Source organism: Orcinus orca, chromosome 20, assembly GCF_937001465.1.
Source record: "Orcinus orca chromosome 20, mOrcOrc1.1, whole genome shotgun sequence".
Taxonomy (NCBI): Eukaryota; Metazoa; Chordata; class Mammalia; order Artiodactyla; family Delphinidae; genus Orcinus; species Orcinus orca.
The window spans coordinates 18,265,253-18,290,625 of record NC_064578.1 but is presented as its reverse complement, the minus strand read 5'-3'; the positions used below and the strand labels follow the sequence as shown (position 1 = coordinate 18,290,625).

Sequence of the window (25,373 nt, the reverse complement as noted above, 5' to 3'; positions counted from 1 at the left end):
GTGACCCTCTGATATCTAAGAGGAAGTCTGCTTTCTTGATTTCTCTTCCACTCACCCTATAAATGTTGCTGTCTCCAGGGCCAGGAGTGTAATAGGCATTCAATAAATATTTGCCACATGAACAGATAGGAGAATGAATTAATGAAAGAGATAGTTTTGTCCTATTCATTCTTCTTACTAATTTTGACACCCCAGTCCATGTACTTGGGGCCTCTGTAGGGCAACCAGAGTAATAAAGAGATCAAGGCCTTGTAAAAGAATATGGTGTCAGGGGTTCCCTGGTGGCCTAGTGGTTAGTATTCTGGGCTTTCACTGCCGTTGCCCACTCAAAGATGATGTTTCCCATAGCCTCACCCTTATTGAGGCCCAGGACATCCCAACTGACTCTGCCAATTGTCCCAAAATATTTAGGTAGTTGGTATATTCTAGCCTCACTCAGCTATCTTGTGGCATTGACAGGATGAGGGAGAGGGTGAGGGTAGGGAACTCAGAGTAAGAATCTGGACCTGCACATGAACTGCAGTAATGTCGAGGTAACGCACAACCATTTCTGCCTGTGTTACCTTCTTCACTTTCTCTTTATTACCCATGCAGCTGTCTTTGGCTTTGTACTAGACACCTTTGCCTCACCTTCACATCCTCTCCAGCATTCCCTCTGCATATTTCTCCTCTACTTTAGTACGGATATTAGCCTTGTGAGCCAACTTCAACATCGTGCCCTATGACATCCTTCCAGATGATACCATCAACTCCTGTGGCTCCACCTGGATGGCCCATAAGTATCTCAAACTTCACATGCGCCCCACGTATGCTTTGTCTCCAACTGTGAGGTTGTGGTCTGTCATTCCTCCTTTCTTGGCCTCTTGGCCTCTTTTTGTTCTTGTCGGGGATGATGCACCACACAGCTCGTGGGATCTTAGTTCCCCAACCAGGGATCGGACCTGGGCCCTCAGCAGTGAAAGCGCAGAGTCCTGACCACTGGACCGCCAGGGAATTCCCAGCCTCTCGGCCTCTTGATTTTTTCCCTTGGAGTCCACCCTCATCTCCCAGCTCAAGCGTGTGGGCACACACAGAAGACCAGCAGATTTGTCCTCTGCCAGGGTGTCCACCCTCATTCAGACCTCTTCTATTATGGGACCTTGTCACAGATGTCTGGCCATCCCCCCATACCTTAGCCTCTCCCTGCTTTAGTTGGCCTCAGTGATATTACCAGAGTCTCTGTGTCAAATCCGGTCAGGCTGTTACTTCAGAGCCACAGCTGGTTCTTGGTGTGTGTTCAGACTCCACAGCATGGCCTCATAAGCAGGTTTTTCCCAGCACTCTCGTCACACACCTTATCCTGGGACTACAGGCATTCTAGCACCCACCTTCAAAGAGGCTATACTCTTTCATGCCTCTAAGCCTCTTTTGCCTTTGCCCATGCTGTGTTTCCACCCAGCGCTCACCTTCTGGAAAACCCCAGCTCTTCTTCCCAGTCCAGATGTGATCATCTCTTGTGAAGCTTTTTGTTCCCCAGCCCACCCCCAAGCCTGGTGCTGTGTGCTCCATGATGCTGCTGACTACCTGGATGGCGTTTCATTTCTCTGCTGCTCTGTTTCCCAGTCAGTAGGGCTCATGCGCAGAGAGAAAGCTTGGGTTGTCTCTTTGAGCCCCAGGCTCTCCCTGACTTTTCATATACCAGGAGCTCAGGGAAGGTACATGGAGGGCAGACCATCAGAAGTCTGGCTGCCCTTTAAAAAGCCATTATGTTGTGTAGGAAATGTGTGGGGTGGCAGAGTGGGGTACCCTGGTGGGGTGCCAATGGGTGGGGTGCCAATGGGTGATGCCAGTGGGTGATGGCAGGGTGAGGTATCCATTGGGTGATGGTGGGTTGCATAGCTGAGGGGCTGGGGGTGTCAGTGGGTAACAGTGGGTTTGAGCATTCATGGGTAATGGTGGAGACATCTGTGGGTAAAATGGGGGTAGGTTGGGTTGGTCATGCATAGAGAACATGGGAGGTTCCTGAGAGACTGCCCCCTGCTTTCTTCTGAAGCTGAGCCTGGTTTGTCTGAGTGAGGAGTGTGGCTGCATGGCTGAGTATAGAGATCCTCCTGACACATTTTTTTGTCCTTCCAGGTTGTTTTTTGTGGGCTCCCGTGAGGGCCACCTCCCGGACCTTCTCTCCATGATCCACGTTGAGCGTTTTACACCCATCCCTGCTTTATTGTTCAATGTAAGCTGTGCTGGGGAGTGTGGGGATTGGACGTTATCTGTGTGGTACTCCTGCCAACTTCATGAGAAGACTGTTTGAGGGGAGGTGGACTAGCTTCTTGGGATACTTCCTGAGCCTCTCAGTGTTTCTTCCTTTTTCTTACAATTTTTTAAAAATATAAAAGTAAAACATAGTTATATTAGGGAAGGCAAATACTACAAAAGAATGTAAAAGTGAATTAGTAAGATTTATCTATTTTTGTCAGTGGCTTCCTTTTTTCCTCCTCCTTCTAGCTCCTCTTTTTTTTTTTTTTTTTTTAAATCATATTTAGAAAAGCCAGGCAAGTTTGTATACTAGCTACTTAGGGGCCTCTGTTCATATCATAGGCATCATAGATTTATATATAGCAGATAGCATTAAAGTGTTTTATTTCAACAAAATTAGTAAATTATTAAGTATTCTGACAGATGGAAGGAGTCCTGAAGGACTGTCATTTTCTAATTTGCACTAAGGTATTATTAGGTGTAAAAGCTAACAGGGACCCTGAGGAAGGCCTTACTCCAAGATTTGAAAAATAGTTCATTTCCTTGTCACTTAGTTCTTTCCTTTATGGTTTCATTACTTAATGTTTTAGATTCATCTGGAATTTATATTTTGGTGAATGGAGTGAGGTAGGCAGGCATTCACTTAATTTTTTTCTCAAATGGCTAGCCAACTGTACAAATATCATTTATTGAACAATTCACTTTTCCGCATTTTTCAAATTTTTATCATATAAAAATAGCTAATTTTTAGAGTGCTTCTTATGTGCCAAGTACTGTGATTTGCCCCTTAAATGTACAATCATCTCAACTCATCTTTCCTCATCCTTGCATCGGCACCAAGCTTCCTTATTTAGCTTTATACTGAATATTTGAGAACTAAAGAGGGGCTGAGGGTACTTCTTCAGTTCCCCTCTCCCCCCTGGAATTTTCATCGCAATTCTCACCTGTTTATTTGTCTTGAAGAACTTTTGTATCATTTTATCAAAATAACAAAATATCCTCTCAATATATTGATTGGGATAGCACTGAATTTATAAATTTAGGGCAATCTGACATTGTGTCTTGTAAATTAATCACCTTCCACCCCACTTTTCTCCTCTTAATATAGGGTCTCCTTTCTCTCTCTAGAATGGGCTCTTCTTGTTTTAAATCCTTTGTTGATAATTTGGGTGAAAAGACAGGTAGGAGGAACTCCATATTCTTGAAGTTAAAGCAAATCTATTTTATTTATTTTTAAATTTTATTTTAGTTTTTTTTATACAGCAGATTCTTATTAGTCATCAGTTTTATCCACATCAGTGTATACATGTCAATCCAAATCTCCCAATTCATCCCTCCCACCCACCCCCAGCCCCTGCCACTTTCCCCCCCTTGGTGTCCATACGTTTGTTCTCTACATCTGTGTCTCTGTTTCTGCCCTGCAAACCAGTTCATCTGTACCATTTTTCTAGGTTCCACATATATGTGTTAATATATGATATTTGTTTTTCTCTTTCTGACTTACTTCACTCTGTATGACAGTCTCTAGATCCATCCATGTCTCTACAAATGACCCAATTTCATTCCTTTTTATGGCTGAGTAATATTCCATTGTATCTATGTACCACATCTTCTTTATCCATTTGTCTGTCGATGGACATTTAGGTTGCTTCCATAAATAGTGCTGCAGTGAACATTGGGGTGCATGTGTCTTTTTGAATTATGGTTTTCTCTGGGTATATGCCCAGTAGTGGGATTGCTGGGTCATATGGCAATTCTATTTTTAGTTTTTTAAGGAACCTCCATACTCTTCTGCATAGTGGCTGTATCAATTTACATTCCCACCAACAGTGCGAGAGGGTTCCCTTTTCTCCACACCCTCTCCAGCATTTGTTGTTTGTAGATTTTCTAATGATGCCCATTTTAACTGGTGTGAGGTGATACCTCATTGTAGTTTTGATTTGCATTTCTCTAATAATTAGTGATGTTGAGCAGCTTTTCATGTGCTTCTTGGCCATCTGTATGTCTTCTTTGGAGAAATGTCTATTTAGGTCTTCTGCCCATTTTTGGATTGGGTTGTTTGTTTTTTTAATATTGAGCTGCATGAGCTGTTTATGTATTTTGGAGATTAATCCTTTGTCCGTTGATTCGTTTGCAAGTATTTTCTCCCATTCTGAGGGTTGTCTTTTTGTCTTGTTTGTAGTTTCCTTTGCTTTGCAAAAGCTTTTAAGTTTCATTAGGTCCCATTTGTTTATTTTTGTTTTTATTTACATTACTCTAGGAAGTGGATCAAAAAAGATCTTGCTGTGATTTATGTCAAAGAGTGTTTTTCCTATGTTTTCCTCTAAGAGTTTTATAGTGTCTGGTCTTACATTGAGGTCTCTAATCTATTTTGAGTTTATTTTTGTGTATGGTGTTAGGGAGTGTTCTAATTTCATTCTTTTACATGTAGCTGTCCAGTTTTCCCAGTACCACTTTTTTTTTTTTTTTTTTTTTTTGCGGTACGAGGGCCTCTCACTGTTGTGGCCTCTCCCGTTGCGGAGTACAGGCTACGGACGCGCAGGCTCAGCGGCCATGGCTCACCGGCCCAGCCGCTCCACGGCATGTGGGATCCTCCCGGACTGGGGCACGAACCCGTGTCTCCTTCATCGGCAGGCGGACTCTCAACCACTGTGCCACCAGGGAAGCCCTCCCAGTACCACTTATTGAAGAGACTGTCTTTTCTCCATTGTATATCCTTGCCTCCTTTGTCATAGATTAGTTGACCATAGGTGCGTGGGTTTATCTCTGGGCTTTCTATCCTGTTCCATTGATCTATATTTCTGGTTTTGTGCCAGTACTATATTGTCTTGATTACTATAGCTTTGTAGTATAGTCTGAAGTCAGGGAGTCTTATTCCTCCAGCTCCGTTTTTTTCCCTCAAGACTGCTTTGGCTGTTAAAGCAAATCTAACCTTGTCCCAGGACTCTAGTCCCTGACTCCTGTCTTCCAGAACTCTTTTGTTCCAGAGGACAAATCCTGTCATACTTCTTCCCAGGGGGATGGTTCCATTTTGCTAATCTGCATTTCTAAGGCTCCAGGACAGTGAGATAGTTCTGAAGACATTTCCTCCACTTGTATGCCAGGTAGTTGGGACCCATGTATAACAGTCTCCAGAGGGCACAGTGTGATTCATGTTGAGGTTGGTGCATTGCAGTGAGGAGGGCCTCACTGTCTGCCGTCAGAAGGGGAACTGAGTCTGGCTTGTTACTGAAGTGCTTGCAGAAAGAAGGGAGGCATTGAGTGCAGGAAGGGCCCCCAAAAGAAGAAGGAGAGAAGGCCATTGTGAAGAATGGACCTATCTGATGCCAAGGGATCACTGAAAAGACCTGGAGGTAATCTGGTGAAGCTAAGTCAGCAGTCAGCAGATCTGGTGCTGACTGCTTGACGGTGGAGTCTCCTGGGTGGCTTGGTGGTGACAGTGCCCACTTCTCCCCAACCTCTCTCCCTCCAGTGCACCATGACACTCATCTACCTCACTGTGGAGGATGTCTTCCTGCTCATCAACTACTTCAGCTTCAGCTACTGGTTCTTTGTGGGCCTGTCTGTCGCTGGACAGCTCTACCTTCGCTGGAAGGAGCCCGAGCGGCCCCGGCCTCTCAAGGTCAGTGGCTCTAGGCTAGGAGGGGTGGGCCATCTCCCCAAGGTGACTTCTTCCCCATACCCCATTCTCCTGTTCCCCCATCCTACTTTATCTAATATCTCACCTCCCTTCATTTCAGCTGAGCCTGTTTTTTCCCATCGTGTTCTGCGTATGCTCCTTGTTTCTGGTGGTTGTGCCCCTCTTCAGTGACACCATCAATTCCCTCATTGGCATCGGGATTGCCCTCTCTGGGGTCCCCATCTACTTCCTGGGTGTTTATCTGCCAGAGTCCCGGAGACCACTCTTTATTCGGAATGTCCTTGGTGAGCTTCTCTTTGCCTATCACACATTGGCCTTGTGTGTGTGTGTATACAAAGACGCATGCACAGGTGGGTGTGGTGGCTAACAGCTTCCACATACTAGTGATATGCTGGAAGCCTGGCCGCCCCTTTTGGTCTTGACATGATCACTTTAATTCCAACTTTAGATTCGTATTTTGGGGTTAAAACACTCCCTCCTGAAAGTTCAGTCCATATAGCAAGACAAGGAGTCATGCATCAGACTCTCTGGTGGGGCATGGGATGGAGGTCAGTGAGGCTTGCTGGGGGTGAGCTTGGTACAGGGTACCCAGGGAACAGTTGAGAAGGGAACCACATGCTTTTTTTTTTTTTTTTTTTGGGAACCACATGCTTTCAATCAGCCTGTGGTGTTCAGACTGGGGCTGTGGCTAAATGTCAGTTTGCTAAATTCTATTCTCTATTTTCATTTAGCTGCTATCACCAAAGTCACCCAGAAGCTTTGCTTTTGCGTCCTGACTGAGCTAGATGTAGCTGAAGAGAGACAGGTTGAGAGGAAAACTGAGTAGAGGCCAGAGGTGATATCCCCTGAGGCCTGGAAGGCTGCTACCTGTGGCCACAGCCACCGAAGTCCAGATGACAAGACTGTGTGGACCCAACTCTCTTATACTCAAGGAGGGCTGTTGGCTCACATTATGTAAGGGGGCTCAGGGCTGATGGCCTGCTCAGGTGGTCACTCTCATCGGTAAGCTATGGGTCTCAGGGTCTGGGGCCAGCCCGAAGGTGGGGACTTCAGAGGGTGGTGGTGGCAGAGGGCTCGGGGAATAGGGGAATGGTTGCTTAGTTTTGTTCCTGGTGAGTAGGTGCAGCCCTTGCAAACACTTACTTGGTGAGCTGCATTGGGGGAAGAGGGAGTGCTAGGTTAATAGCTGTGGCTGGTGGTTTCCGAATTTATTTGAGGTTTGAACCAGGAGTTTCTACAAAGGGGCTGCTCTATGGGAAGTTTTCCTCCGACCAGGTCCAAGCATCTGACATTAGAGGCCTGAAATGCTACCTTTCTTCCTCTGGCTCAAAATCCTTCCCTGGTGAAAGAGTTGTATTCTATTATTTATTGATATTATTTAATCCAGGACACCAGTTCTAGCAAAGCATTGGTGTTCATTAATCTACAGGATGCAGTAGGCTGATTGTGTTTAAAAATTCAAAGTATCCCAAAGCAAGTCCCTCTGACCTTAGAGGTGTCTATGTGGTGGTGGTGGGTCAGACTCTGACCACAGATTGTTCTGCTCGGTTTTAGCACAGTCTTCTGTTGAGTCTTACCTGCAGAGGTGAACTTTAAAGATTTTTTACTCATGTACCAGTTACACTTCAGTATACAGATAGGTCACATGTTACAAGCACCTGGCTCAAGTTCCACAAGGACGGGTGAACAAATTCATGAGTCAGAGGTCTGGTAATATTGCTATTTTGAAAGATAATCCTTTATTTTACTTGAGACCTTAGGTCTTTGTTCTAGTTGACAAAAAGCAAATCCCTGGGTTTCTGGTATGAACTCTAAAAGGGGAGAAACTGTCCTAGGATTCAGGTGAATCACTTGAATTCTTTTAGCTGTCAATGGTTTAGAGAACATCTCCTGGACCCAAACTGACAAGTAGCTTGCTCTGTAAGGGCCGGTATGAGGGGCTGCTGTGCAGGCCCATGCAAGCCCATCTTGGTGCTAGAAGTGGTCATTTTTCTGAAAACCTCACACCAGGCTGCATCCTCCTCCTCTTCTGTCCCTGACACCAGGCTTGTTTTACAACTGAGCCACCTTGGTGTGGATCATCGGGATAATGCACTCATCTCCTGCCTGCCTCCCCTTGCCTGAGGTCTGGTGGGGCTGCAGTCTCAGGAAGAGCTTGGTACTTTGGAGACTTCTATTTTCTCTGTGGAGATCAGTGAAGACTCTGGAAATAAAGCTGCTTCAACCTCCATCAGCAGATTCATGATTGGAAGCAACTAATTCTGGTGCTCAGGCTGTGCTTTAGCACCCAGGTCTGGCCAAAGGGGTAGGTTTGCCCTAATGGATGTTCCTTCATGGGCCACATGGCTGCACTGGATTGGACAACTGTCCTGTGATGCTTCTAGACACTGTCATCCTGGACCCAGAAGAACCTGCTGGCTTGGTATGCCCCATGGGCTTCTTGTCCTTAGGTTTTGAAATTGGTCAATGATAAAGACGGGAACTATGAGGCAATCTACCTTTCTGACCATTCTTCTCCACCAAACCGGCCCCAGTTGCAGACGAGGGACTAACCTTGGTCACACTTGCTCAATAAAGGCAATTTAGGTGAGCATGCTCACAGCTGCCTTTGGTTCAGGGCATGCATGCATCTGTGAGAACATGGGAGTACATTCCTACTGTCATGGGTTGGGGATTTGCCTGACAACAGGGAGTCTTGTGCAAAGGCTGACTTGCCCAGACTGTGTAAACATGACTCCTGTCTGACCCAATCTGGCACCTATCCCAGGGATCCTCTGGAGCTAATTCTTCAAGCAGACTACACTTGTCTTTGAAGGATCCCTGACCCAGGCTTTAGTTTTCTCTGTTGAAGTAAATGACCAGCTGATCTCGGGAACTTGTTGCCTCCCAGTGGCTCCAGGGGGAAGCAAGGCCCTCACACTCCAGGTGCCCTAGTACTTGCTTAGTGAGCCGTCACCCTCCTCTCATTACTGGATGGTGACCGCATTCTTCCCCTCTGTGCTGGATACAGACTTCTCCCAGGAAGCCTTCTGAGGGAGGGATGCCAGAGACTCCTTACAGCACTCAAGCTTCCTAGTGGAATTAATTTCTGCAAGGTCTTTGTTGTTTATCTCCTTCAATCCTTTTCCTGGTGTGCTAATCCCTTTTGCAGTGGGTACAGTGTGTGAAGCTGTCAGCCCTTTAATGTTAGCAAACTGTAAATGAGTACAGAAACAGCAGTGAGCACATTATAATGGCAGAGTGGTTTTCAATCCTTTGTTTCTATGCTTACAGGAGACTGAGATGACTAGTATTAGATCTGTAAGTTGCTGCCTGTTATTGCAGCACTGAATTGCACCTTAGTGGATAGTTAGGTTGGGAAACCAAGTCTGTTTGTTGGTTTTATAACTGCAATAGTAGGGCCCGAGTATACACACACATGGAAATTAATCACTTTGGGGGGTTTAACAACTTGTAGATAAGAAGATAAAGATGTACAAAAAATAGAAAGTGAAATGGGTGCAGGTAGGATAGAAAAGTAGAGATGCTTATGGAATCTTAGAATTGGCAGGAAGAAGACATTTCCTTGTGTAATTTATCTTCCCATGTGATAATAAGTCTGTGCCACAGGGCAAGAGGGCACACCTTGAATCAAAGTTTCTGTATACTGTTTCCCTAGACCTGTGCAGTCCAGTATGGTAGCTACTAGCTACATGTAGCTAGTTAAGTTAAATAAAATTTAAAAATTCAGTTGCACTAATCACATTTCAAGTGCTCAACAGCCATATGTGGCTAATGGCTACTATCGCACAGTGCAGATATAGAACCTATTCGTCACTGCAGAATAAATGCTAACTCAGTCAGAGTTAAGGCATTTGTGGTTTGGAAAGGAATAGGGAAACAGAGTGTGCTTACAAGAGATACCAATTTTGGTAAAAAAAAATTGGTCCTGTTGACTGTAGTTTGTTTTTGGTGAGTGCTGTGTCTAGTTAAACATTTCTCAATGGAAAGCCAAGTTTAGGATGTGCTTTGCTTTTCCTCACTTGCCTTAAGTTCTTAGTGTCTGAAACTTCTCACCAACCCCTCCCCCTTTTTGGTGGGGGGTAAAGGGATCAGGGAGTATGGTGGGAAAGCATATAAGATAGTCAGATTTAAAAACGTTTTAAAGGAATTACTTGCTCTCTTGTTCAAAGTTAGTTTTTATTAAAGAGATTCATACATACCCTGTTCCTTGGCACCACTGCCAGAGGAAACTAGCAATCTTTACAGCCATTATCAGAGTCAGGAAGCAGGGAGCTCTTAGCTTTTAACTAAAACCTCTCATGGCTCAGGCAGATTCTACTTTCTTTCCTAATGGCCATTACTATCCAGTCTGTGCCACTACAAGGGACCCACTGCAGCCCTTCTAGACTCTATCAAAAGAAACAGCCTTTTACTGGAGGCAGGTGGCCTGGGAAAGCCCAGTCTTAGTGCTGACAAAACGGGAGACTCTCTTCCCCTTAATTGGCTTTGGCGTAGGAGGAGAATGGGAATGCAGGTAAAATGTCTGGGCCAGGAAGCTTCACTTTCACAGCATCTCCCCCGCCCCCAGACTCTAAGGTCAGTTTTGATTGAGACAAAGGGGGGCCCTACAGATAGTAGAAAAGACGGACTCCCTTAGTGCAAGTTTTCACCATGGTGGAATGGTGCTGTTGGATATGCTTTTTCCTTCCACGTGTTAAGCTAGGAAACCCGAGAGGATGTTAACTAGTGTGGCTGACACTGCAGTCACAGAACCCTCAGGGGCTTGTGGTAGAACCTCATGGATATCACAGGATCATTAGTCTGAATCCAGGTCATGGGGGCTGTCATAGCCAAATTCCTTCTGCACATCCAAAGGGTATTTGCTCCACATCTGTGGTCCTCTGTTGTCTCCTTCTTCTTCACTGAGGCTGTTGTAATCATCAGAGACTAGAATGAGATAACAGGAATGGGCTCTAATTGTATGGTTTTCTAAATGACCACAAAAGCCCCTTCCCTTCTCAAAAAAGTCTGTTTTGTTTCCTATTATAAAATACTTGCTCAATAAAGAGAACATAGAACAATTTTTAAAAAAGCAATAAACTTCTTACCATGTAAACCAAGTCCTTTAACATTGGAGTGCTTTGTCGTTTTCCCCTCAGTATTTTTTTTTTGTTGTTATAATAGTTGTAGTCATATTGCAAATATAATTTTGTTCCTTGCCACTTCCCCAATAGAATATCCCATAGCTTGATTAACTGTTCCTCTATCATCAAACACCAAGAAAGTCAAAGAACTGTGGTACCAAAGCATCCTTCCTTCCTCTTCCCCCAAGTACCATGTCTGTGTTGTTGCACAGGTAAATGCAACAGTTCTTTGGTTTGTGAAAACCCTGGGCCCACTCCTACTGGCAGACCTCTCCAGCACTCTATTCAAAGTAGGAGGGAAAGGGACCATTGCTAGGCAATGAAAGAACTAAGGATCTGAACCCAGGCCTAACTGACATTATACCTCCAGCAGCCCCCCTGGGAACACTGGTCCTTGCATGTCCTACAGCTCCACCAGCTTGTGGTCAAGCTGGTGGAGCTCAAAGGGCAGAGAAGGAAAACCAGCTAAGATACACCTGTCAACCTTGCTCACACCTCAGTCCCAGATCCCATCAGTCCCTCCCCAACCAAGGCTGCTACCACCTACCTCTGGAATCTTCATCTCCGTTACTGTTCTCCTCCTCTGGGTACTCATTGCGCCAATTATTCTCACTGTTCTCATCATCTTCATCTTCATAAATGTCCTCTGGTTGTTGGTCATCATTCACCTGCACATCTCAAAATAAACATGAGTATAAGTCAAAACCTCTAAAGTTATGCTCTGGGGGAAGCTATCAGCAGACCAACTTGGAGAGATGTCATTTAAGGGTGATGTGTGAAAAAGAGAAAACATAGGTGTTAGTTTGCTAGAGGCTGTAGTAACCTTAGGCTATGAGAGGGAGACAGTAGCCCTACTCTACTCAGAGTCCAGCTCCAGGAACCACATTTCCCGGTTGGATGATCTGAACTCTACCAGAAGGGAACGCAGCAGGGTGCGGAGGAGAGACAGCTCTGAGCAGGTGATGGCAGTGATCTTCAAACTGTTGAAGGCCAGCCAGGTAGGAGAGGGATTATATGGATTACAGGTGATGCCAAAGGTTAGAGCCAAAACCCAAGTGTGAAATGCAGAAAGGAGGGGGGCTATGCAGTAGTCCAAGGTGGGTACCAAGGTGTGAGACTAGTTATAGTGCAGGTGTGGGATAGGGTGCTTCTCTCATAATAAGAGGATGAGAGGTAGACCTTAACTTTTCTCATTAATAATTTTAGAATTTAATAACGTCAGGATGTTAGCTTTCTTAATCCAACGTTTTTCACCCTTTAAGATACAATTAAAAAAAAAAAAAGCTTTTGTTTCCATAGGTCTCTTACACAAAATGGCTAAGTATTTCCATATAGCCTATGCACATTCTCTCATATACTTTATTCTTTTAGATTTTTACTTACTTATTTTTTAAATTAATTTTTATTGGAGTATAGTTGCTTTACTCCTCTCACATACTTTAAATCATCTCTAGATTACCTGTAATACCTAATACAATGCAAATACTATGTAAATAGTTGCCAATGTGCAGCAAATTCAAATTTTGCCTTTTGTAACTTTCTGGAATTTCCCCCACCGGAATATTTTTGATCTGTGGTTGGTTGAATTTGGGGATGCAGAGCCCACGGAACCTGCAAATTACACAGGGCCAACTGCATAAACAAGACTATGTTGCAAACCTTGTAAGAGACTCATTAAGAGCAAAAATTATCAATGTAGACTGTCCTTCCCAAAATTCCTGCACTAAACCCAGGTTTCTAAAAGGCATTTAGCATAAATTTTTCCTTTTAAGCAAGGATAAGAAGAACTAAGAACAATGGCAATCAGGAGTAGAACCTAGGGAGGCAAAGCATGTGACTAGAAAATGAACTGAGGCTGCCTCATGCCCCCTGCCTCATGGGCCCCCTTACCAACTCCCACTCTTGGCTATAGGGCTGCACAGAGAGGATGTTCTCAATCCATCCTGGAGTGGCCATGTCCAAATAGTAAATGTCATACACATAGTTGTCCTTCTGTTCCTCCTGGTACCCAACTCTTGGTCCATCTTCAGATAAAGTCAACCGCTCACGGATCAACTCTACAGAATTGCAGAGGATCACATCTGGGTCAGATGTCTGTAAAGAGAACAGCAGATGATACATGCATAACTTAAAACATGGATGTCCCAAGAGGAGGAACCTAAGACCTCGGTGAAGGAAGCCTCCCTGCAGTTCTCTATGTTGAATTCAAGATTCTTATCCCCATGGCCTACTAGTCTCTTCTCAGTTTAGTACTTTTTTTAAGATAGAAGCTTCCTGCTCTTTTGTGCTTGGCTGACATAAGAGCACATGGGAAGACGCCTGAGGAAGGGGAGAGCCAGCAGAGCTGGCTAGTCTTGCCCCCAGGCTCTGCTTCTACAGGTCTTCTCTGAGCTCCTTTGGTATGATGTTCTCCCCTTGGAGATCCACAGGCCGACAGCAGCACCGCTATGGTTGACCCCCAAATGGGTCTGCATTTTGTGCGGCCTCCTATAGGGGCCTAAGGGCGATTCCTGGACCCTGGTGACTACCACCAGCCATCACCCACCACTTGGCTTGCTCACCCTGACATCCTGCTTTTAATCACAAATGAGGAGTGGCCTCCCCTATAATCCTTTTTCTGTATTTTTTTTTTTTTTTGCGGTATGCGGGCCTCTCACTGTTGTGGCCTCTCCTGTTGCGGAACACAGGCTCTGGACGCACAGGCTCAGCGGCCATGGCTCACGGGCCCAGCCGCTCCGCGGCATGTGGGACCCTCCCGGACCGGGGCACGAACCCGAGTCCCCTGCATTGGCAGGCGGACTCTCAACCACTGCGCCACCAGGGAAGCCCTATAATCCTTTTCTGATAGTTTGAGATGGATTGTCCCAGAATAGAACTTGCCCAGGTAAGATGTGCTCCAGTGGCAAGAGGCTGTGTTGTCTAGGGTAGCACAGGTCACTTTGGAAACCATAGGGACATACTGCCAGTCACTCTCGACAGGTTCATCACCAGAAGCTCTGCAGCTCAAACCAGACACTATACAGGGGGAAGAGGGGGGTGTCCCATGGCCAGGGCAGATAAAGGGAGACCAATGTTCTCATCATTTACAGGCTACAGGGAATTCTTTCTTGCTCCAAAGTCAAAAGGAACTAGAGATGTCAGTTTTTGTGCAGACTCTTGACCAACCTCAAAGCTGCTCACAAGAAAACTTCTGGTTCCAACTCACAAGCCCCCAGCCTTCAGTTCAACAAATTATGCAGCCGTTAAAATATTTACAAAAACTAGCAATACAGGGACTTCCCTGGTGGCGCAGCGGTTAAGAATCCGCCTGCCGACGTAAGGGACATGGGTTCGAGCCCTGGTCTGGGAAGATCCCACATGCCGCGGAGCAACTAAGCCCGTGCGCCACAACTACTGAGCCTGCATTCTAGAGCCTGCGAGCCACAACTACTGAAGCCCGCACGCCTAGAGCTCCACAATAAGAGAAGGCACCGCAATGAGAAGCCTGTGCACCACAAGGAAGAGTAGCCACCGCTCGCTGCAACTAGAGAAAGCCCACGTGCAGCAACGAAGACCCAACGCAGCCAAAAACAAAAAAATCTCTTTAGATTTTTGGACGGCTTTAGAATCCAAACAATAAAAATAGTTTTAAAATACTAGGCTCCAATCTACTTTTAGGATGCCTGATATTACTGTAAAGCCCTGTTGTTTTCCCAAAGGCTTGCATCAATTTTAAGCACAACAGTCGTACAATTTTAATCACAGCCTTGCCAGCAGAGCTACCGGCAACCCTTTTCCTGATAGTCTAGTAGGCATAAAACCTCAAGTTTGCTTTCAGTTTAAATTTATGTTCTTTAATAATTATTCTGCACAAACATTTTTGATGTGTTTACAGTTTGTATTGCATTGTTGGGAAAATCTGTGTTTATATCCTTCCTAACTTATCTACTAGGTTTTCTTATATGATTTAATGAGCTATTTAATTGACTTGATTCCACTGAACATTGGTTTGCTTTTAAAAATGTGTAACTCATGATGCAGTGTGGAATTAGTTTTGGTAAAAGAGGTGGCTATGGACATCATGCCCAAATTGTTATCCACGTATACTAGGAATGTGATTAAATATCTTTTGCTTGATATATTTTGAATAAAAATTTCATTTTAAAAAAATAAATTTATTTTTTATTTTTGGCTGTGTTGGGTCTTCGTTGCTGCGTGCAGGCTTTCTCTAGTTGCGGCGAGTGGGGGCTACTCTTTGTTGGGGTGTGCGGGCTTCTCATTGTGGTGGCTTCTCTTGTTGCAGAGCACAGGCTCTAGGTGCGCAAGCTTCAGTAGTTGCAGCACACGGGCTCAGTCATTGTGGCACACAGGCTTAGTTGCTCCGCGGCATTTGGGATCTTCCCGGACCAGGGTTTGAACCTGTGTCCCCAGCATTGAGCACTGGCAGGTGGATTCTTAACCACTGTGCCACCAGGGAAGCCCAAGATTTCATTTTTTAAACTTCAGAAACTTAAAAGGAGATCTGAAAAATGTTTATCAAGAGGGGGCATACCTTAGATTGAGAATTTTCTATTTCTTTGGTCTTACTGCATGTAGTTTGACTTTGCTTTCTGTTTTTTGTTTTTTTTTTTTTGCGGTACGCGGGCCTCTCACTGTTGTGGCCTCTCCCGTTGCGGAGCACAGGCTCCGGACGCACAGGTTCAGCGGCCATGGCTCACGGGCCCAGCCGCTCCGCGACATGTGGGATCTTCCCGGACCGGGGCACAAACCCGTGTCCCCTGCATCAGCAGGCGGACTCTCAACCACTTCGCCACCAGGGAAGCCCGTGACTTTGCTTTTTGGAAGTGAGGTACAAAACTAACTTAGAAAATGTAATTAGTAGAAAGTAACACTGGGGGCTTCCCTGGTGGCACAGTGGCTGAGAATCCACCTGCCAATGCAGGGGAGAGGGGTTCAATCCCTGGTCCAGGAAGATCCCACATGCCGCGGAACAATTAAGCCCGTGCACCACAACTACTGAGCCTGAGCTCTAGACCCCGCGAGCCACAACTACTGAAGCCTGCGCGCCTAGAGCCCGTGCTCTGCAACAAGAGAAGCCACTGCAACGAGAAGCCCGCACACCGCAACGAAGAATAGACCCCACTCGCCTCAACTAGAGAAAGCCCATGCACAGCAACGAAGACCCAACAGAGCCAAAGATAAACTTAAAAAAAAAAAAAGTTAACACTGAATTAAATGTGAGAAGACTTGCATTCTAATCCAAAATCTGCCTCAAGCTTGGTATGCTACCCAGGCCTGGTCCTTTAACCTCCCTTTGATGAGTTTTCCCATCTGCTTTAGGATTCTTTACCTTGGTCAGAATCCTCCAGTGATTCCCCATCTCTGGGTGAAAGGCAGTGTATCCTTGCAACTACCTAGTTGAAAGGGTTTAGCCGGTATCCTCTCCCCAAATTCCTTACTATCTTCTCCCATCCCCCTGGGCTCCATGCACAATGACCTTGCAAACACCAGACAAATTCAGCTTCAGGGTCTTTGCACTTACAGCTCCTCAGTGTGGAATCCCTCTGCCCAAGATATCCGCAGTGCCTTGCCATTCAAGTCTTTACTCAAAAGTCATTTTCTCAGTGAAAATGACACTGAAATGGGAGCACGCTCCCCCCGCCCCCAATAGCCCATTTCACCATCTAACATTGAATTTGTTTGATGTTTCTCTCCTCTACCTGAATGTTAGGTCCTCACTGCTGTTATCCACAGAACCTAAGAACCATGCCTGGCACATAGTGGGCGCTGAATAAATACTTGTTGAATGGGTAATCTAACCTGTAAAACATGTCCATCAAGCTGGATGGATCATCCATCTCTAAAGTGAAGCCATGTGTACCCTCCTTAACTGTGTGCTAACTTTGCGTACTCTCTGTCCCGAGAAGCCCAGAGCTCGACTCCCGGCGTGTACTCACTTTGCAGGAGATCGCGGCGGCCTCTGGGTCTCCTTCCTCGTGGACCAGGTCCAACAGCTGGAAGCCTGCGTCCTCGGCGGCTTCTGGGCTTCCCGGCGCGTCCTCGGACCCCAAGCCGCCCGAAGGAATTCCCGAGGATCGGCGGCTAGAGACTACCCTGTAGCGGCCGTTCTGCCGGATCTCCCGAGCCGACGCACGGAGATGACGGCGGATACGCTGCTGGCTGCCCTGGGACGGGCGCAGGGCGGCTCGCACAAGCGGCTGTACTGGCTCCTCCTGCGGGGAGTGGGGAGGGGGAAAAAGCGGGGGTGTGGGGCGGCATAAGCAGGGGTTCGTGAAAGGGTTAGGGAAAATGATGCGCCCCAGCTGCGCCCTAAGATCCCTTTCACACTGGCTCCCTCCCGGCCCTATACCTGGGAGCGCACGGTGGCCACCAACTGGAAGACATTATTTTCTGCTGCTCTCTCCAGATCCTCCGGAGGCGTCTTTTGGGCTCCCGACTCAACTGCGCTGGAGCAGAGGCGTTTACAGGCAAGGACAAGTGCCTCAGCGGGTTCCGCACTGCGTTTCCGCTTCACGCGGAGGACCGCTGTCATGCCGGCCTCCATAGCAGCTATCGTGGAGCACTATGGGAATGCGCGGGGGGCGACGGAAGAGCTTTCCAGTTCTGCTTCCGGGCCCCACCCACGGCCCGCTCAGCGGGCCTAGGGAAGTCCCGCCTTTGAACGCCTGCCGCGGCAAGATGGCGGTGGCGGCGGAAGTGAGTGGAGAGGTTCTCCCGGCCGGTGAGGCGCCGGGCTGGTTGGGAAGGTGGGGTCGCGGTTGACGGGTCGGGTGCAGCCAGCATCCTGTGCTCAGCACAAGGCTTCGGCGGAGGAATGTGGCATGGTCGTACTCGGACACTGGGGTACGCATCTCTTCGGGACGCTGGAGGAACTTTCTAGAATCCGTATGGGGCTGCTCAGAGCTCCCGGGCCGGCGGTAGTGCGGGGTTGTAGGCGGTCCCTGGCTCTGCCATCCAGTCGGGTCATTGCTTCTAGCTGGGCCTGTGACTGAGCACCTCCGCCGGGACCTGGATCATAGTACTTGGTGCCTCCCTTCAGCAATAGAGACCCGCGTCGCAATCCTAACGGAGATTCAGCCATCGCGCCCCGACTGGGCCACGGTTCCCTGGCTCACTGGTATTTCCCAGTCACAGTATTCTCAGTAGTTGGAAATCTCGGTAGCTGGAAACCAGTCTATCTACCACACACTGGCCAGAGCGGCCCTGTAAAAGCGTACATCCAACGTAGATATTCTTTTGCTTAAAACCCTTGAGTGGCTTCCAGTGCATTTAGAACAAAATCCAAACACCTTTCCGCAGCCGACATTGCAGAAGCCCACCCCTAGTCGCCCATCATTTCTTCTGCTCAGAGTGCTTCAGTCACTCAGGCTTTTGTCACTCTGCACCTGGTTCTTTACATCTTAGGACCTTTTCTTGGAAAAGTTGGGGTAAGGATTCCTGAAATATGAGCATTGCACTTTCACAGCTTTTAACCTGGGTTATTCTGTAGGCCTCCACTTAGATGCTCTTTTTCTCAGAGAGTCTTTCCATAACTTTGTTATTCTCTTTCATAGCGTCCTGTATATTTCCTTTCTTGCCCTCAGGTAGTCTTTAATTGTATATTTATATTTACTCTCTTTCCCCCATTAGGGTCTGTAAATTCCTGGAGGACAAGGACCTCTTCTGTATTGTTTGTGATAGTTCTCTAGTCCTAATACAGTGCCTGGCATACAGAAGGTGCCTAGTAAATTTTGAATAAATGAACCAGACAGGCGTCTGCTCTGAAATCTGACTAGTAAAGCAATTAGGGCTTGGCATGGTGATTTCCATTAACCCTGTGAGTTCCCAGCTCTTGTAGAATGAGGAGGAGGTTAGAGTATCCTGAATCTGGAGTATGGGCTCCTTCTTGGAGAGGACAAGTCCTAATAATACGAAGAGATTCATCCATAGAAGATGTTTAGTGTTCACCCAGAGAGGTTACAGGACATGGTTCCTGTCCTCAAGCATTTATTTAGACTTATATGAAACCAGTGACTTCTCTACAGATCTGAAAAGACACTGTGGTCCTAGTTACAGCCTCTGCAACATCATAGGTGAAAAGGGAATTCTATAAATTACAGTTCTTTACTATACTCTTAACCTTTAAGTGACTTTATGGTTGATTCCACGTGGACCACAGGATAAGGGTTTCAGGACTCTTCACAACATGGACCCCACCAACATGTTTGACCGCTTGTTCAGTGAAACTTCAGCTAAATGGATTAGTTCACTGTGTATGATTGTCTAAGCCTTTCTAATCTGGTGAAGTGCTTTCTCCGTCTTCTCACCCACCTAAGTCCTACCCATCTTTTAAACTTTTGTCTACTACAGCATTTGTTGGACACGGTTATCTAAAGCATATTACAAATTACGGTAGTTCTAGATACTCTGTCTTTTAATAATAAGTATTAGCAGAGATGTGCAGAGCTGATTGTTGCAGCGCTTTTCAAACTGTAGGATGCAACCCTTTGGTGAGTTATTAAATCAATTTAGTGGATCGTGACCAGCATAAAAAATAAAAATTACATACAGTGGACTATATCAGAGGGTTTTGCCTACAGGAAGACTAGGTATTGTTTCGTGAAACTTTACGTGTGTGTGTATGTTGTGTCTCAGGGTAAAGCATATTTCTTACTGGGGTTGTCAGAAAGCTTGAGAGCCACTAAATTAGAGATTAGACATGCTGAAGTAGAGTTAGAGGTAGAGTTTTACTGAAGGACAAATTGACTACTTTGAGCCAGTCCAGTGACTGCCTGAGTCTTTTCAGAAAAGATTGTTCTCCATCCTCTAGTATAAGAATTCAGTGTTTACTTAGTTTAGATAACTTCAAAAGAACGTAACTCTTGGCAGTAAAATGCCTTAGGAATGTTTAGGGTCCTGTGGAGTAGGCATTCTTTCTAAGGTTTCCTGATGATGGATCAGTGTTTATCAAGAAATGAAGGGGAGTGTGGAACACTTGCTGTTTTCTGAATGGTAAGAGGGAGGGCACTATGAGAGGCCATATCTGCTGAGAAGTACTTTCAGACTTTGAGCTTTAGTGTTTATCTCTCAGAAATAGATACCTTTGGAGAAACAGACCATATAAGATATGCATCTGGTGACATTTATTTGAAGCCTTTGTTTTTTTTTCAGACGGAGAAAGGTTTTTAAAAATTGTTTTTAAAATTGAATATGGAGTGGATAAGTAAATTGTTTTTAAAATTGAATATGGAGTGGATAAGTAATCATAAAAAATAGTGAGGCATAAAGAATGACAATATTATGGACACCTGTATTCCCACCACCCGGGTTTTTTAATTTTTAATTTTTTTAAAAAAATTTATTTACCTTGGCTGTGTTGGATCTTCGTTGCTCCGTGCGGGCTTTCTGTAGTTGTGGCGAGCAGGGGCTACTCTTCGTTGTGGTGCGCGGGCTTCTCATTGCAGTGGCTTCTCTTGCTGCAGAGCACTGGCTCTAGGCGCGCGGGCTTCGGTAGTTGTGGCACACAGGCTTAGTTGTTCCGCGGCATGTGGGATCTTCCCGGACCAGGGCTTGAACCCGTGTCCCCTGCATTGGCAGGCGGATTCTTAACCACTGCGCCACCAGGGAAGCCCCCACCACCCAGTTTTAGAAAAATAACAATACTGTTACTTTTGAAGTCCCTTGTGTGGCCCTCGTTGATTCCATCCTTTTCCCCTCCCTCTTAGAGGTAACCACTATCCTCATTCCTGCCATGCTTTTTAGTGTGATCCCTGAAGAATATATTGTTCTATGTTGAATAGTTATAAATTTCATATGAATGGAATCATTTGTATTCTGTGATTTGCTTCTTTTTTGGCTCAATGTTATATTCCTGGGATTAGCCATGTTTGCATATAGCTCTGATTTATTTGTTCAGGTGAGGTTTCTTTGTTGGTTTGAATTGCTTTTTCTTTGTATTTTTCCTTAAACTAAGTGTTTACCTTTCTGAGGCAGTATTGGTGACACTCCTTTACCACCACCCCGATGGATCTCTTTGTGTTCTCCTTTCCTTCTAGCCCTTTCCTTTGCATTATTTCTCTTCTTACCTGCCTTCACCTGAGGCTGTACTCAGATGCACCTGTAAGGGTCATTTGACCCTATTGGAATCGTTGAGGACTGCTGAAGTTCCCAGATAGCTTTCTGAGTTTTTGTCTTAATAGTATTTGATGTTATATGCTGAATATAAAACCAAGTAACTCTGCTGGAAAGATTAAAATGCTGATTAACATATTTTCAGTGGCTCTGACATTTTTGTCTATTTCTTGGTTTCTTTTTTTTTCTCCTCTACATTTTTGGGCATTACAATTTGAAGAGATTTCTGACGATCAGACCTGTCTACAAGCAGCTGGCAAGGCTGCCTTTCTATGCTAAAACTGAGGAGCTAATTGGCACCATGAAAGTCTTCTGTGGGCGGGCCAACCCAACCACGGGATCTGTGGAGTGGCTGGAGGAGGATGAGCATTATGATTACCACCAGGAGATCGCAAGGTAACAAGGGTTTTTCCACAGTTGGCTGCAGCTGGGTGGGGCCCTTGATCTCAAAGCAGATGCCTTGGAATCTAGTCTGAGTGGGGAATAGGCTGTCACCCAGTGCTTCTGATCAGGGCAGGTGTTGATCACCAGCAGGTCTGCTCAGCTAGGTAGGTTTGTGTGGGAGTTAGGCAAAGTTATGCCTGTGTGGAGAGTCAGACATTTTGTGGCAGCTGTACCAGAGTCCCCGAGGATCTGTCTTGTGGACCAAAGAGGACTCAAAGTTCAGTAGTAGTAGACGAGTTTATGAAGTTTAATTATTTACTTGCGTCACTGAAATGGTGGCACATTTATCATATAGTTAAATTCTCTTTAATGGAAAAAGTGGGAAAAAATGAGGTTTTTTTTTTCCTTTGGAGGGATGTTTAAAAGTATGTAAGTGAGTTACTGTTGTTTAGCAATCATTAAGTGCATATAACACCGTGCTAAGGCTGTGAATATCAAAATGACAAAGATAAGGTTCTCATCCTCAAAGAACATGCAGTTTTGTGGAATAGACAGACATATAAAAAACTATGACACCATGAGATAAAAGTCAGTGGAAATGGGCACAAAAGTACATGGAAGCAGCAAGAACCAACTGGGCTGGGAGGGCGATATTTGAATGATTTCCCAAATCTAAAGAGAGGGAGATTGCTTTCTGAGCAGCAGGGATTATGTGCAAACTTCCAGATGAGCTAGTTTGAGGAATGGCTAGCAAGTCATTGTGGCTGGAGTGTGGTGCAAAATTAGGGCTATAGTGAGAGAGGATGCTGAAAAGGTAGGCAGGGGTCATGTTGTAATTGGTGGTAGCAAAATGCAGGAAGAGGAACCTGATTGTATAAGTTCTAGTTTAGCCACTTCTTAAGCTACTTGACTTCTTAACGTCAAGTAGCTTGACGTTAGCCAAGCTACTAAACTTCTCTGAGGATCAATGTAGTAATATATGCCTCATATACAGTATAACAGTATATACCTCAGTATAACAATATGTATATCTCATCATATAATACCCTTTTCTTAGGGTTATTTGATGAGTGAATGAAGTACAATGTCTGGTACAGAGTAAGGGCTCAAACACATTACTTTCTTTCTAAATATTTTGGACGTTATTTTCTGAGTGATTGAGGTGTTAAATGGGGAAGAAAAAAGATTAGGTTGCATTTTGGAACATTAACCTGAGAGCAGTGTGGAAAGTGGGTTGGAGGGTGTGAAAACCATATGGGCATTTGGGTGGATATTGCAACCCCAAGGCTGAGACAGTGGAGGTGGAGAGAGGAGGAAAAAGCTTTGAGAGAGCTTGAGTTTCGTAACTCATTGGATGCAGTGATGGAAGGAGAGAGAGAAAATGAAGTAAGCACCAAGATTTCTGGTTAGAGTGACTAGGTAGATGGAACTCTTGTTGCTTGAGAAGAACACAGGAGGAATGGGTGTTGTTGGGGTGATGAAGATTAGGTATCTGGCTTTGGACATCCAGATGGAAATGCCACTGGGCAGATAAACATGGGTCTGGAGACAGTTTGCAGTTGTTAGAGTTGAAACTGGAAGAGATTGCAGGGTTTCAGAGATTGTGTAGAATGTGAAAGGTAGAGGACTAGAGAAGGAATCCTGGAATAGCTGACGAGGCAAGACAACCAGGAGGGCATGGCCAGAGAGTAGAAAGGAAGAGAACGTTTCAGGAAGAGGGAGTGTCCAGCAGGGTCAGAGAAATCCTGGATGTTAATGACGTGAGTGAGCTGGTGGTGCTTAGGAAGAGTGATGTCAGTGGAGTCAGGGGAGTGAGTGGGTGGTGAGGCAGGGAAGATGGGGGAGTGAAAATGCCCCTTAAAAGGTGGAGAGGGGCTTCCCTGGTGGCGCAGTGGTTGCGAGTCCGCCTGCCGATGCAGGGGACACGGGTTCGTGCCCCGGTCCGGGAAGGTCCCACATGCCGCGGAGCGGCTGGGCCCGTGAGCCACAGCTGCTGAGCCTGCACGTCCGGAGCCTATGCTCTGCAACGGAAGAGGCCACAGCAGTGAGAGGCCCGCGTACCGCAAAAAAAAAAAAAAAAAAAAAAAAAAGGTGGAGAAAAGTAGAAAGGACCAGATTTCAACTAAACACTCGCAGGTGAGTTCAAATGTTAAAAACCTTGGTATGCCATTAAAAAAAAAAGAAGCCTTTGCATTTGGTGCAGTGTTCCTCAAAATGTAGAGTATGAAATACCTGTGTCACAGTTACCTGGAGCACCAGTTCAAGTGCAGATTTCCAGACTCCAGCTCCATCTTCTAGATCAGAAGCTCTTTGTGTGTATTGTGGGAATCTGCATGTAAAATAAGCTCTTCATTAATTCTGATGTTGACCCAAAGCTGGAGGTCCTCTGTTTAATGAGAGTGCCTTAACTCTCACCTGGAATTCTCAGAAAGCATCTTTGGGCTGAGCCTGTTGAGTTCTGGGGGCTTATCCTGACCCTGCCAGAGATTTTTCAAGTTTTTGAATTACTACAATAGAAAATATGGATAAGCAGCTCTCCTCCCTGTAGTTTGGTGAATGCTTCTTCGTTGTCCCTGATGACAACCAAGGGAAAGTGCCAGGCATGATACCCTTCACATATACAGCAGGCATATACTTTCCCTTTCCCCGATTCCTCTCCCCAGTGTTACATCTGTGATCATCCCAATGTACAAATGTATGCAAGATTATGTAAAGTATTGGACACATCTGAGTTGTTCCTGAGGAAAAAATCGTATGATGTACAACATGATCAGTATGCTAGGACTATGGAATTACTGTGACAGGCCTAACTATCAGCATTTTTAGTCTGAGATTCTTTACTGAAAATAAACATCTGTCTCTGAGATTTTTTTCTGCAGTACAGGAGAATGACAGCTTATAGCTCTATTAAAATAGTTTAAAATGGGCCTGGATATTTGTTCCATCTGATAAAAGAATATATTTATATATGTAAATATTCTCATATGTTGATGTTTATCATTATTAGCAGAAGTTTCTGACCTGTCTTTTTATTCTTTTAGGTCATCCTATGCTGATATGCTGCATGACAAAGACAGGGTAAGTATAGAAGGAAACTGTTATCTTGATGTGGTGTTTGAAACCTTCCATTACAAGAAGGTTAAAAACTTCCCCCAGAGGCATGATGTTAGAATGATGCAGAGAGGCAGTACGGTGTAGTGGTTGGGAAATCAGGAAGCTGGGTCCTACGTCCTGCTCTGTTATTGACTTGAGCGTGACCTTGGAGAAAACATGGGACCTCTGCAGACCTCATTTATTAGAATTTACAGTGAGTGGGCCATACTAACTGATTTCCATGATCTCTAGATAAAAATACTTTGATTACACAGTTTTACCTCGTATAGTCAGTTTGTAATTTTAAAATAAAATCTCTAGAGGTCACTGCAGACTGTATTTTGTAAAGCATATTTGGCTTTCACTGCAGAATTACATTTCAGCTTTTGTCCTTTGTTTCATCTGAGTTTTCTTTGTCTGTTTGAGTAAATGTTAACAGTTCTGGTCTTATGATGGCTAGCAACCCAGGATTTCCTTGTCTACCAGAGTGCTTGACTAGTCAGCCTCATCCAGATGGTTCAGAAATTGGGAGGCTTGAAGGAGAAGGATGCAGGGCCACACTTAAAAACTGAGCAGTGCACTGCAGAAAGATCAGGGAACATGGCAGGGCTCGTCATGAGGCTGTGTGGTGTCTCCTTGACCCAGCCCTGGTTAACTGCTCAGCTTGCCTACTTCTTGGTAACACTATGACAGAAGGACCTCCTTCAGCACCATTAGTGTGTAGGCTCCATGGGAGGGGCTAGGTGCCTCTCTAATTTTCGTCAAATATTTGAGTGCCTTTGCTG

General features: G+C 45.4%; 3 protein-coding genes across 10 annotated transcripts in view; 2 read left to right on the top strand and 1 right to left on the bottom strand.

Moving 5' to 3' along the window:
* The window catches only part of SLC7A6 (solute carrier family 7 member 6), a 34,437-nt gene extending 26,332 nt beyond the window's left edge, over positions 1–8,105 (top strand). For 3 of the 4 annotated variants that reach the window (XM_033434235.2, XM_033434234.2, XM_033434237.2), the window contains exons 8-11: positions 2,116–2,212; positions 5,708–5,857; positions 5,976–6,159; positions 6,607–8,105. In XM_033434235.2, coding sequence (XP_033290126.1) covers positions 2,116–2,212; positions 5,708–5,857; positions 5,976–6,159; positions 6,607–6,701 — 526 coding nt within the window. In that variant the 3' untranslated portion in view covers positions 6,702–8,105. The remainder of the gene's footprint in view (positions 1–2,115; positions 2,213–5,707; positions 5,858–5,975; positions 6,160–6,606) is intronic. The other variant, XR_004485034.2, reaches the window with a different exon arrangement.
* A 1,930-nt stretch (positions 8,106–10,035) lies between these two features.
* Positions 10,036–17,545, bottom strand: SLC7A6OS (solute carrier family 7 member 6 opposite strand). The gene is made up of 5 exons (XM_004273193.4): positions 17,351–17,545; positions 16,938–17,213; positions 12,892–13,095; positions 11,549–11,669; positions 10,036–10,804 (listed from the first exon to the last, which is right to left on the bottom strand). The coding sequence occupies exons 1-5, from the start codon at positions 17,543–17,545 to the stop codon at positions 10,674–10,676; spliced, it is 927 nt and encodes a 308-aa protein (XP_004273241.1). The 3' UTR covers positions 10,036–10,673.
* A 12-nt stretch (positions 17,546–17,557) lies between these two features.
* Positions 17,558–25,373, top strand: part of PRMT7 (protein arginine methyltransferase 7) — a 49,399-nt gene continuing 41,583 nt past the window's right edge. Inside the window, exons 1-4 of one of the 5 annotated variants that reach the window (XM_049703980.1) lie at positions 17,558–17,697; positions 21,332–21,507; positions 23,415–23,631; positions 24,537–24,573. In XM_049703980.1, the coding sequence (XP_049559937.1) occupies positions 21,474–21,507; positions 23,415–23,631; positions 24,537–24,573 (288 nt within the window). In that variant the 5' untranslated portion in view covers positions 17,558–17,697; positions 21,332–21,473. Of the gene's footprint in view, positions 17,845–17,884; positions 18,119–21,331; positions 21,508–23,414; positions 23,632–24,536; positions 24,574–25,373 lie in introns of those variants that run through there. The other 4 variants (XM_033434227.2, XM_004273194.4, XM_033434228.2 and 1 more) reach the window with 4 other exon arrangements.